This window comes from Siphateles boraxobius, unplaced genomic scaffold (genome assembly GCF_051911475.1).
Source record: "Siphateles boraxobius isolate OS27281-9 unplaced genomic scaffold, OSU_SipBor_1 68, whole genome shotgun sequence".
Taxonomy (NCBI): Eukaryota; Metazoa; Chordata; class Actinopteri; order Cypriniformes; family Leuciscidae; genus Siphateles; species Siphateles boraxobius.
The window spans coordinates 12265791-12279244 of NW_027509195.1; the positions used below are offsets into that span (position 1 = coordinate 12265791).

General features: G+C 42.8%; 1 protein-coding gene across 1 annotated transcript in view; it reads right to left on the reverse strand.

The window, feature by feature from the left end:
- rundc3b (RUN domain containing 3b) overlaps positions 1–10226 on the reverse strand; it is a 31693-nt gene extending 21467 nt beyond the window's left edge. Inside the window, exons 1-2 of the mRNA XM_077214815.1 lie at positions 9985–10226; positions 6315–6430 (exon numbers count right to left, since the gene is read on the reverse strand). Of these exons, the coding sequence (XP_077070930.1) occupies positions 6315–6430; positions 9985–10079 (211 nt within the window). The 5' untranslated portion in view covers positions 10080–10226. The remainder of the gene's footprint in view (positions 1–6314; positions 6431–9984) is intronic.
- Positions 10227–13454: the final 3228 nt, after the last annotated feature.

Sequence of the window (13454 nt, forward strand, 5' to 3'; positions counted from 1 at the left end):
GGAATAAATAACATGACTTACTTTAACACATGGATTTCAAGGACTTCGCGCGCAGATCAATGGCCTCCAACGTTTATATTTTTTCTACGAATCTTTGAGTTAACATGTACTAAACATGATGGACTTTGCACCGCAGCGCCACCACACCTTGATGCTCATGGCAAGAATAGCATGTATAGTTATCTTTATTGAAGTGAATTAGGTTTAAATGACCGTCATGCATGAATGAATTATATTTTTGCTATTTTACACACAATAAACCACAATGATCACATTATACAAAACTGAAATTGCACGTCAAAATAAAACAGTCAATATTTATCCTCCTGGCGCCCCTCAGGAAACGAACAACTAGGTAGTTTTTCCCTAGTGTGCGTCCTTCGACCGGTTCATGTGATTCCGCTATGGCAGCCACATATACTTTGAGCGTGGAGGGGGTGCGGCCTGCCTCCAATAGCTCTTGTAAGAAAACGAGCACACTCGGTACTTCGCATGTCTCAGGACTCAGGTTCCTGGACTTGCACCAGTCACTGAACACCTTCCATTTCTGGGCATATAAGCGCCTCGTAGAGGGCGCTCGCGCCTCAGTGATGGTTCTCAACACTCCACTGGGGAGGTTCCCGGGAATCCGTTGAGGGGCCACGCATGGAGGGCCCACAGATCGGGGCGGGGATGGAGGATCGTCCCGTTGGCCTGCCTGAGGAGATCTAGCCTCAGTGGAATCGGCCATGGGGCAGATTGTATCATCTGCATCAGTTCTGGAAACCACGTCTGGTTTTTCCAGAGTGGGGCTACCAGGAGCACTGCACATTTCTCCTCCCTGATCCGACTGATGACCTGAGGTAGCATCGCAACCGGAGGGAAGGCATACAGCGGGCGGCTCGGCCAGACTTGGGCGAGCGCGTCCGTGCTCTTTGAAAAGAAGAGGGGGCAGTGCGTATTTTCCTTGGAGGCAAAGAGGTCGACCTCTGCTCTGCCAAAGGTTTGCCATAACCACTGAATCGTCAGGGGGTGGAGAGACCATTCTCCTGGGAGAACTTTGTCTCTGGACAGCATGTCCGCTCCCTGGTTCAGAACACCTGGCACATGCGCTGCTCTCAGCGAGCGCAGGTTGCGCTGGGACCATAGGAGGAGCTCCCTGGCCATCGAGTGCAGGGAGCTCGATCTGAGTCCACCCTGACGATTTATATGCGAGACTACCGTCATGTTGTCCGTTCGGACTAGGACGTGCTCGTCCCTCAGGTACGGGAGCAGGGCTCTGAGAGCCAAAGCGACCGCTTTCAATTCCAGACAGTTTATATGTAGGCGCTTCTCCGGGTTTGACCACAAGCTGGAGACAGGCCTGCCCTCGTAAAGGGCCCCCCAACCTATTTTGGAGGCATCTGTCGTGATCATCTTTCTCCTTGTGTTTACACCCAAACTCACGCCGGACTGATACCAGTCGACAGCTTTCCAGGGCGTCAGGGCTTTTATGCAGCCGTGATTTGCTCTGATTAAAAAGTGGCCCGAGCGCCACGCGTGGGTGGGGACACGGCTTTTGAGCCAGCGTTGGAGAGGACGCATGTGCAACAATCCTAGCTGGAGTACAGCTGATGCTGAGGCCATGAGACCGAGCATCCTCTGAAACCGCTTGACGGGGGCGCGCGCGCCCGCTCTGAACGATGTTGCAAGGCGCCGGATAGTGAGCGCGCGCTCTGATGAGAGGCGCGCCGTCATCTGCACTGAGTCTAGCACTATTCCCAGGAAAGAAATATTCTGGCTGGGGGATAGCATGCTCTTTGCAAAATTGATTTTTAGACCTAGGCACTCTAGATGACTGATAATCCAAGACCTGTGTGTCACTAACTGGCTCTCTGATTGTGCTAGTATTAGCCAATCGTCGAGATAATTTAGTATTCGCACTCCCCGCTGTCTCAGGGGGGAAAGTGCTGCATCCATACATTTCGTAAATGTACGGGGTGCCAGTGACAGGCCGAATGGTAGTACTGTGTACTGGTATGACTGTCCCTCGAAAGCGAATCTCAGAAATGGCCTGTGATGAGGCGCTATTGGAATGTGAAAGTAAGCGTCTTTCAGATCCACTGACAGAAACCAATCCCTCGGGCGAACTTGCGCGAGGATATGCTTGGTAGTTATCATTCTGAACGAACGAATCATTAAAGCTTTGTTCAGATGTCTGAGATCTAGAATGGGGCGGAGACCGCCGTCCTTTTTCGGGACGAGAAAATAGCGGCTGTAAAAACCTGCCTCGCTCATAGAGGGGGGGACTGTTTCTATAGCGCCTTTCTCTATCAGTTTGAGCATCTCGGTGCGTAGAACATGTGAAACATCTTTTCTCACTTTCGTCTCTACCACCGCTGTGAAGCAGGGCGGTCTTCGAGCGAATTGAAGCGAGTAACCGTGTTTTATTATGTTCAAAACCCATTTCGGCATGTCGGGGATATTTTCCCAAGCTTTCGCTCGCACAGATATGGGCTGAATGTTGGCCGGAGGCGTGTCGCAGTGACGTATGGCTCCCGCCAGCGAATCGTTCTGTGTTAACACCGAGCTTACAGCTCTCAGCGGCGCGGACGCACGCTGAGCAGCTCTGCTGAATGCCGAGTGCAGGGGTGCGTGTGAGATTACAGGCACGCTCGCTGTAATGCTCACAGAGTGAGATGGGGAAATGTTTAACACTGTGTGTATAGTGCTTATGGGTGGGGGTGCATAGACTGTGGTAGGCACGCGCGCCACTTTCATAAAACTTCCCGCTCGTGGCGGGAGGTTTTTGGCCATATAAACAGTGTTTGTGAGTTGGGGTGCGTGCATAACAGCGGGCACACGCGCTACTCTTATACAACTTCCCGCTTTTACTGGGGAAGTGTTTATAACTGTGGGAACAGTGCTTGTGTGTAGTGGTGCATACGTAACAGTTGGCACACAATCTACATTTATGGGGCGTCCAGCCTGAGCTGGGAAAACATTTGGCACTGCGTTGACAGTTTTGATATGTGGGAATGCGCAATTTGGTGTGGACACGTGACCCTTTAATGACACAGGCAGAAAATAGCTCTTTCTGTGATTTCTGTGTGTCGCCGTAAAAACGGCGTTTGTTTGCAGGTGGGCGAGCTGTGTTGCTGGCACATTGGCTGCTGTATAGACATTTCCAGCCGCCTGTAAGGGGACTGGGTAATGCTTTAGACGTTTTGGAGAGAGCGGTCCGGCTCTCGCGAGACACGCGCTCTCCCTTTTCCTCCCTGTAGCTAGGAGGACTTACGAGGCTCTGGGTTCAGCACAATCCTGGGCCGAGGTCCCCGTCGCTCGGGCGGTTGCTTCCTGTTGGCAGAGCGCGACCGGCGTCGAAAATCCGTTTCAGGTTTGGGCAGAGAAACGGGGGGCGCCGTCTTAGCTCGCTGCTGTTGAGGCGGCCGTTGGCGGCTCTGCGATGAGCTAGATCGCTTGGGCAGGAAGTGACGCATAGCCTGTGAGTCCTTACGGGCTTCGGTGAAGCGCTCGGCGAACTCCTTCACCGCTGGTCCAAACAGGCCGTCTTGGGAGATAGGCGCGTCGAGGAAAGACGCCTTATCTGCATCCTTCATATCTGTTAGCGTCAGCCACAGATGGCGCTCAAGGACAGTCAGGTTAGCCATAGCACGGCCGATGAATTGGGCGGTGGCTTTTGTGGCTCGCAGCGCTATGTCAGTGGCGCTGCGTAGGTCCTTAAATGCCTCAGGCTCGGGTCCAGACTCGTCCATACTGCGGAGAAGTTTGGCTTGAAACACCTGGAGGACAGCCATAGAGTGAAGCGCTGATGCAGCTTGGCCGGCGGCGGCGTATGCGCGACCGGCGAGAGCTGAAGTGGACCGGCAAGGCTTCGAGGGATGAGAAGCTTTAGCTTTCCATCCTGCGTTGGAGGGTGGACACAGATGATTCGCCACAGCCTCCTCGAGGGGTGGAGTCCCCTCATAGCCTCTTTCTTTTGCGCCGTCCACGGAGGAGAGCGACAAAGAAAAAGAAGGCTTCAGGCGAGCGGAGTGCGGGGCTTTCCACGACTTCGTGAGTTCGTCGTGAACTTCCGGGAAGAAGGGGGGAGGGTCTTTGTCGAGGGGCCTGTCGGCGCCCCTGCAGGAACCCCTCGTCCAGTCGGCTGCGGGTGGGTTCTTCCGGGGAAGACCAATCGAGCCCGAGGTCTTCCACGGCCTTGGAGAGAATGCGGACGATCTCTGAATCCATTCTGGAGCCCGCGCTCGTGCCTGCTAATGTCGAAGGCGCGGGGTCGAAGGACGAGCCCGGCCAGTCGTCGGATGCAGCATCACAGGAAAAACTGTCATCCTTATCTTCATCATCCCCTGACGCGCCAAACGAGACGAGCCCCATCGCTCCGATGGAGGGGTGCTGGTCCGCCTGTGTGAACTGGACTGGCGGCGGGGAGTCTTCGGGTGGCGGTGAAGCACGCGGGGATTGGCCCGCGTGACATCACTGCAAACCGCGTGCTCTGGCAGCCTCTGTGAGCGGCGTTTTTTCTTTCGCGGCTCGACCAGAGGAGATGGCAGCACGGAAGAGGTGGGCTCTTTCGCGGTGAAAACGGCGAAGCGAGCGCGCAGCTCGGTGAGGCCCAGGGCGTCACACTGGGGACATCCGCCTCGAGTAAGGGCAGCCTCTGCGTGGTCCGGTCCCAGGCAGCGGGCGCAAATGATGTGACGATCCCCGTCTTGAAGAGGGCCTCGACACGAAGCGCAGGAAGGCATTTGACGCCTTGAAAAATTGCTCTTTTAGAAAAAGTGTCGCGGGGGCGAACACTGAAAGCTTTGAAAAGGATATGGTGATGATGCGCGCCGGATGGCTTAGCAGAAGGGCGATCGAAGGCGGCTGAAGGCGCCGGCGTCCTCGAAGCAGTCCTGCTGTAGGCTTGTCGACGGCGGCGGCGGCGAAAGACTCCAATAAATCCGGAGGATCAGCGAAGAGAAGGTTCTTTGCTGAAGGAGATTAAATCTAAAGAACTCAGACGACGGGGCGCCCAATATATAGCCCTTGGCCACGCCCATCTTGGCGGGCTCTGACGCGCGTGGACGCGAAGCACGCTCATTGGAAGCGGGTTCAGAGTCGCCCCGTCATTGGTTCGTGCAAGTTGCCGCAGCACAGCCAATGACCGAGCTGCCTCGCTCATTGCTGTATGCTGTGCAGCTGCAATGCGTTTTACATAAAGACTTCAATATTTCTCGAGAAAAGGAGTTTTTAAGCATTACGCAATAGGAGAGACCTCTCGAAAGGGAACGAGGATCAATATCAGGGTGGCGTTTTTGAGATGCCGAGAGCTCTACATCCGTGACACACTTCGACTTGACGAGACGCCACTCTTGCATGTACTTTATTAGACAGGTGAGCAAATGTACATAAAATTAATCAATGTTATACTGTATAGCTCAACATGATGAAATGTTAGATGATCATTATGTTTTTCTAATGTTGAGCTTACTGCTAGTCTCATACAGACAAACTAACACATAGAATAACATCATAACTTTCAACACACTCAAATGCAGTTTAGTTTGATAGTGTAGACCAAGTGAAACAGCGCTGCGTTACCTCACAAGTTTCATTCGTCTAATAAACTGACCTGTGTGAGTATTAATTAAGCACTTGCGTGTAGTTCGGTAGAATTAAATGTCCTTATTCCTTTATATCTGCGGGACTCGCATGTGGCGCTGATATCTCTGTCTCTCATTAGCAATCGCGTCCTGATCTATTCTACGCCTTTGTTATTGTAAGAGGTTAGCGACCCCTAACGGCGAAAAAATTACATATTGTAGCTTTAAGGTGTTATTGGATTGTTCTGCTGATGAAACACTGCAAAAATATCTTTCCAAGAAATGTCAGTGGACAAAAAATTCCAGACAACATGAATTGTGGAAAATTATAAGTAATTAGGAACTTTAAAAATATTTTTAAAGCAGATGCCATTGAAAACATGTTAAGTTTATCCCTCACAGCCTTGCTTTTGCATTTTTTCTGTCATGGCGCTGCTCTGAATAAGGTCTATTTTGCTATATGCAATATACAAGCAACCGCAAGAAAACAACATTTAAGACAAACTATATGCTACTATAGTTATCTATAACTACAATTGCCAAAGCCCTTGAGAACAAATGAAGAATATATATATATATATATATATATATATATATATATATATGTAGTTGAGGGTTAAAAATCAGGTCCAGTTCAGTTTGCTAAAAAAAATGATCAAGTTAAAATGCCGTTCATAATTTCAGAGTGAAACACAAACAGTGTGTGTGAGTGTGTGTATGTGTGTGTGTGTGTGCTTTCTGCCTCACCTTTCAGTCTGTGGGTCAGAATATGTTCTAGAATGGAGACAAAGTTGATGAACTCAGCAGATGTGTCATCTATCGTCTCAAAACATGAGCGATCAATGAGGGTCTTCACTGAGAACCTGCATACTCAAACACACACACACAGAAACACACAATAACGAGAATGACAGAAATCTGCACAATACAGGCTAACTCACAGAAACATGTCTAACATCTTGTACAGTAAAACAAGAACAAACTTTAATTATAGAAATAATTAACATAAGTAAGCTGTCTTTTTAAATTTGGCCATATTTAAATGCAACAATCCCATAATGGCAATAGGAAGTGAGAGAAATGTTGATTATTAATGCATTTCATTCAGCATGTAAAGTATGGATACAAAAATTCAGTCTAATAAAAGATTTGGCTATTTATGTGACATAACACTGTAATATCACACTCGACCAAAATCAATGGTCAGTGGAATGTCTTTGTACACTTTGAATGGGCAGAATGATCTGGCAGTGTTATTTTAGTATTATATATGTTCTAGTATAGTATTTATTATTATTTTGAATTCACTTTTATTTTCATAATTTTTTCTTTGTCCTTGTCATTTTTAGTATTTCTATTTAGCATTATATTCATTTGTTTTACTTAAAATAAAAGCTTTGTAAAAACCGAGAAGAGGATTCAAGAGTCAAAGGAGATATCTTGTTCTTTGTGGAGCACCATTAAAGCCGTTCATTGCAATCTCATTAGATGTAATTATGGCATAAATGACTGTCCTTTTCATTGTCGGCAGCTTTAATGCATCTCCTCATGACTTCCAAATATCCAGCAGCCTTCATGCAAATGTCATTTCAGAGATAATTTCACTTTTGACATTTTCTTTCTAAAACACACAGAGCAAATGTGAAAATTTATGTTTGAAGCAGAGACAATTATTATCATCTTTTACGTAACCCAAAAACCAAACATTTTATGAAATGCACAGCAGTATTATATGCCAGGGATTTGCAAATACCATGTGTGTATTTTTTGTGTGTAAGTCTTATGATATGTAGTTAATTCAAAATATAAATAAATAATACAAAAATAACACTGACAGTGTGATAATGGCAACACTTACGGAAAATGACCATTTAAAATTAACCTTTTTTATTTTTGAGCAAAGAGAGGTATTACGTTCAGAATAGCAGGCCAAGTTTCAGCAGCAAAACACAATACTTAGAAAATTGTATCCCACAATGCACTGTGCTCAAGCTGACCTTCCATTTTTAATGTGATAAATGAACCGTAACTGATATCAGCCTAGATTTAATGAGTCTTATTTGATCAGACTAGCAAAATAACTATGTTTCTGAGACCATACCTGGCACAAATTAGATATGCAATTTAATGAGGTCATGTGACACCAATGTATCATATTACTGCTTAAAATGTTTAATGATACACAACAGCACAGAGAGAGAGATTACCTCAATAAGCTGATAAAAGGTCACATTGAGAATATTAAATCTGATATTCATAACACCATCTCAAAAAATGTAATGTCTCGAGAAGCCATCCTTTGACATCTAACGTAGATTAAACCAGCCTGACATTTCAGTTGAGAAGGTCCCAAAATCTCTACTTTAAAGTTTCATGATAATTTTAAGAGCATTTAAGACTTCGTTCAAGACTTTCTGACAAAGTGAACTTCATTTCACGATTCATTGAACATCACAGACAGCTCTATCACTCAAATAGACCAGCGGTGATTTATTTCTGTCCTGAATGAACTCTGGATCAGATATCACAGGATAAACATGAGAGGAAAAGGATTTTCCTTATCTATTCCTCTGTTCTTTCTTCCTCAGACACAAACAGTAAAATGGCTTTATTTGTCTGAATCGTGAGCTTCGGTCTCACTGTGATTGTGTAGACACATTACGTCACACTCCGAGCCTTTCGATTGGCCGATTCCTGCTGTGCCCCCTTATGGGTATGACATTCATTTGTGTTCAGACTGATGCTTTTCCTGCTTCAAACTTGCCCTGTGCACCACTGCCTAGACATATCAACATAATTATTCATAATCAGCTATATACAAATGTTATGATTCTGATGTGTTACCTATCCTAGACTTATTTCAAAAGGTTGTGGAAAGACAATATATAACATAAAAAAGTAAAAAAAAGAGAGAAAGGCTATGTTCAGAAAGGAATATGGATTTTAAAAAGCAATGGAAAAAGCAAATGTGAAAGGTTTTTTTTTTTTTAGCAACCATGTGATTTCAGTGTAATGCTGTACCATTTGAGCTCCCGAGCAAGTTTACCATGTCAGAAATGCCATAAATATGTGTGATGTGAACATCAAAGTTTATTAGTTTACAAATCATGCATTGGTAAAATGTTTTGAGATAATAACATAGTGTTGTGCAATGAACCACATGAAAGTCATAAGTCTTTATTAAATGATAATCTGCCCCCGTAATCATCTAGAAAGGAATAAAGATTGTTGGTGTTTTACTGCCACTAGTGTTCATTTCAGCTGGAAATTGCACTGAATGGAATGCATGTACGTTTTCATTTTCTCATACTTTATTAGTAGTGCATACATCAACCCTTTATTGTTAAAATCTTTGTTTAAGGGTTAATTCACCCAAAAATTTTTAATTCTGTCATTATTTACTGACCCTCATGTCGTTCCAAACCCGTGTGACTTTATTTCATCTTTGGGACACAAATTAAGTTCATTAGTACTGTGGTAAGTTAGCATTCACCACAGTACTTTTTTAAAACATTGATCAGCAAACATAAACAAGCTCAACCGAACCTGCTTGTTGCATGAAAACAAACCTCATTGGTTCTTGCGGAAGATGAGAATGAACCTCAAAGGTTCTCACACGTCAAGCGAACATATGAGCTTCCGTTTACCACAACTGATGTGTGTTGATGAATGTTTATATGTGAATAAAAGCCTAAATTCAATCTTTTCATTATATAAAGCGATTGATTTTCTTCAGTAACTTTGGACTAAACCGCTCATTTCCTATGTATTAGTTTGTATGATTTTTTTAATGAACTTTTTGAAGCATCAAAGTGCGTAGCTGTCAATGTAAGGACAGATTTCATCAAAAAGATGTTCATTTGAGTTCCGAAGAAGAACGAAAGTCTTACGGGTTTAGAACGAGTAATTAATGAAAGATTTTTTATTTGTGGGTGAACTATACCTTTAAGACTCAATCATCACACGCTATAATTATTTTGTAATATAAAACCAAATGGCGGTCTGGTTTATTTTATTTTATATTAAATTTTTTTTAACATATTTTGCAATACCATGTATTTTGGACCTGGCTCCATTCCATTGTAGAATAAAAAAAAAACATACCCTTGTAAATGTTTTTAGACGCCTTCTTGGAGTATCTTGTAGCACAATGTAAAGTCAGTACCACTGTATATTAGCATTCACCCTAGTACTTTTTCTATTGACTCCATCAATATGACGTGACGATCTGATGACAGATCTCAGAACGGCGCTCCTGTGCGCAGTACATCATCTAATCTCCCCTGATCCAGCATCAGCAATTTGCAAAAACAAACTCGCAACAACAAACAAAAAACCCAATGACATCATCACACATGTTCTGTGCCGCCGGTATGCTGCAGTCAGTGTGTCAGATGATGAATGTGTGAGATTTTACCTGCACACGGTGATCAGATTCCTCCTCTCTACGGCTCTGATCCGCGCTGCTGCTTTTTTACGAGCCCCGTTAAACCCGAGATTTATCGATGCCATAATCGTCTCTTTCTGATGCACAGCAGTTTATTTCCCCACGTCTTTCTCTCTTCTGATGCTTTGGATCAGTCTCCAGCTGACTGACCCTCACTGGAGCCATAGAAATTGAATAAGAGGGTGGAATGGCAATTAGCATGAAATGGGTGTAAAAGAGAGAGAGGCGTGGTTTAGTGTGTTTAAAAATTAATTCGCTTGTTTTAACTATTTGTTTGAGTTTTTTCATATTTAATTAAATGTAAAATCTCTCAGTAATATTTTGCAGGGGTAATTAACAATCCAAATAGCGTCTAAAACGGACGGCTTTGCCACGTGTCCCCTGTTCCTTTTCTCAGCGCTGGTGTGGATTAACCAATCACCGATTACTACAAAGATTCGAATAATCCATTTTTCCAATGGAATCCATTCCATGGTAGAAACCAATCCTTGTAGGTAACACATTTAAATGTTTACCTCTATTATGTACACGTGTTTCCAATAAGACATTAACGCCGTGAAAAGTCTCTTCAGTTGAGGATTGGCTTTCTTAGCCCTCTTTCGCCCCCTGCAGGATATTTATTCTGTGCGTTACCACTCACGCTTTTTTTACGAAGCATTTGTTGAAGTTTATAAAGCGCCGTTGACAACCAGTAAAAGCGTTTCTAATTATAACGCTGTCATGAGAAATAACAACTAACGATTATTGTGTTTTAATGGTAAAAGTAGGGTATTGTTAAGGATTTTTTCAGAGTCATGATATGTAATTTACTACAGTAAATAAATAAATAAATTGAAAATGTCTTAGAAAATTTCTTTCTATGAATCTTAATTCGTGTTCCGAAGATGAAAGAAGGTCTTACGAGGTTGGAATAACATGAGGGTGAGTAAATACTGACAGAATTTTCAAAAGACAAAAATTGAAGACTCTGAACATTTTCAGAGTCTAACTAATCTTACGTACAATTCAGGTCATGGAGCCTCTAATAATGAGATGATGAGTTGAAGATATCACAATGTGCAGTACCCCGGGGCCCCAAGAAGCAGGATTTGAGAATCACTGTGGTTGAGGAAAAAGGAAACTCGCTCAACACACATCAAGGATGTCATCGGTGAGTCATTATGCTTTTCCAGTCATTTTTCTGCATGCAAATATCCAAAGATCCAAAGTGTGTGTGTGTGTGTGTGTGTGTGTGTGTGTGTGTGTGTGCAGAGATACAAACTAGGAGTAAACAATTCATTTTTGCAGTGCACTAAGCAAAACCCCAACATAAGCAAACAAGATTATAGAAAGAGTTGGGGGTAACGCATTAAAGTAATGCAAATTATGTAATCAGATTACTTTTTTCAAGGAACTAGTAAAGTAACACTTTACTTTTTAAATTTATAGCAAAATATCTGATTTACTTTTCAAACAAGTAAAGCAACTTACTTGGTTTTCCCCTTTATTGACTGACAGCTCTCCTGTCCCCATGTTGAGAGAAATTGGGAGTAAGTGAAACAGCATTGTGTGCGCTATCTGAACATGATGGTTATTGTAGACTATAGTAATGTGAGCATGCATTTTCTCATCACAAAAGCAGATTCAGTATTCCTCAAAAGGAATAAAAACAGGACAATGCAAACTCAGAATATTACTCAAACCTGCATTGATTAAATTGTTAAATGACACAAATATACTTTATGTATTTAATCTCAATTTATTAACCAATGTCTTTGATTAACACTGGAAATAATATCAGATTAGCAGCTGTAAAATTGCAGCGTACAAAGTAAGACTTTAGAAAGACATATATAGATTAATTCACCAACAAGGTTGGCCAATTGCTTTCTTACTCCGGCTTGACGGCAATTTTTCCTGGAAAACACCCAGTGAGAATTTAAAGGTAAACAGAAGTGAGATGTCAAGTGAACCGATCACTTCTGTGTGTGTGGGAGCTTCATCTGTGCACATCGGTGGGACGTGCTGATTTGTTCTGCACTTTTGGACAAATGCTGTTTAAAACAAATTAATTTTTTTCCGTTTAAAATTTAAATGTACCAAACAGTGTATTTGTTTAAATTCAAGCATTTAAGCATAAACCAAATGAAATAAATTAAAGCATTGAACAAATTCAGCTATTTGTGTCCAAACTTGCGACTGGTAGCATCATGTATAATATGAACAGGCCTATTGTCATTTATACTGGCCAACCCCAAAAAAACACATTACACTATGGATTTCATCAAAATAAAATAGGTTTTAAGAGAGCTGTTTCCCCTACAGAATGAAAAATAAAAAGGTAATTGCAGCTATTTATCTTTCAATTCTGACCCTAGAATCATCACCACCACCTTTTGCCCCTCTGGCGACGGCTGTTCATAATAATAAACAATGAGATATGTACAAACTTTTGACTGGTATAGCTAAAACAAGGTCATTAAATCATATTTGCTGTGAACTTTGCTGTGAATCAGCTGTGAGCTGAGCTGATTATTATTATAGCAGACAACATTTCAAGTTATGTGTCCGTTTTGAAAAGTTAAGACTGAAGGGTCAAAGGTTTTAGCTCGATTTAGTTTGTGTAACCTACATCTGGAACTGAAGGTCTGTTAAATGTCTTACAGTAGAACAGTTTGAATTGACTTTTTGAACTCGCATGGTGACAGTTTGCTCGCTTGCCCAACTTTTGCAATTTCCGCTCCTGCTAAGGACAAACGTTGATGTCATACTGATGTCCTTGTGCATGTTCAAAGAAACATGTTTTTTGATTCACTACCTCTTCTCATTATAACCATGAATCCACAACTCCCTTAGCATCACATTCGTGTCTCCCACCATTCTCGTTCTCTGCCTCTATTCCTAAAACTAGTGAGCTGCCTACCTAGACAGTATCAGTTGTGCTTCTGAAGCATAATCTTTTCCAAAAGGTAGGTTGCATGATTACATCGCCTTCTAAAACATCTTATTTTTATTATAATATACCGTATTATATAGTAGCACAGCAAGGATTCATTCACAGGATTCGTTTGATACAGTAAATTATAGACAAAAATTAATTAATTAAAAAAACTATAGTACCCAGAATTTGTGTGTTAGATGTATTTTTATGCATAGTACAGTATCACATAGCTTAGCAACATTCTTAAACCAGGTTTGCTTGTCTCTTACCAGTCTGAGCAGCTAAACCTCTCAGTCTAAGGTATTTTTAAGCTGAAATCTTGACATTGCTCATCCAACAGAGAAATAAGATGCACATGGAAATGCACTCATTAAATATAGAAAGATATGATCTTATAGATATGAAAAAGATATTATCATTATAATTCAGTTGCTTGTAGGTCATTCCATTCTGCTGTCAGAAGAAGTGCCATTAGCAGAATGCGTTTAGTGGACTCTGGGTAAGAGAGGAGAGTAAAGTC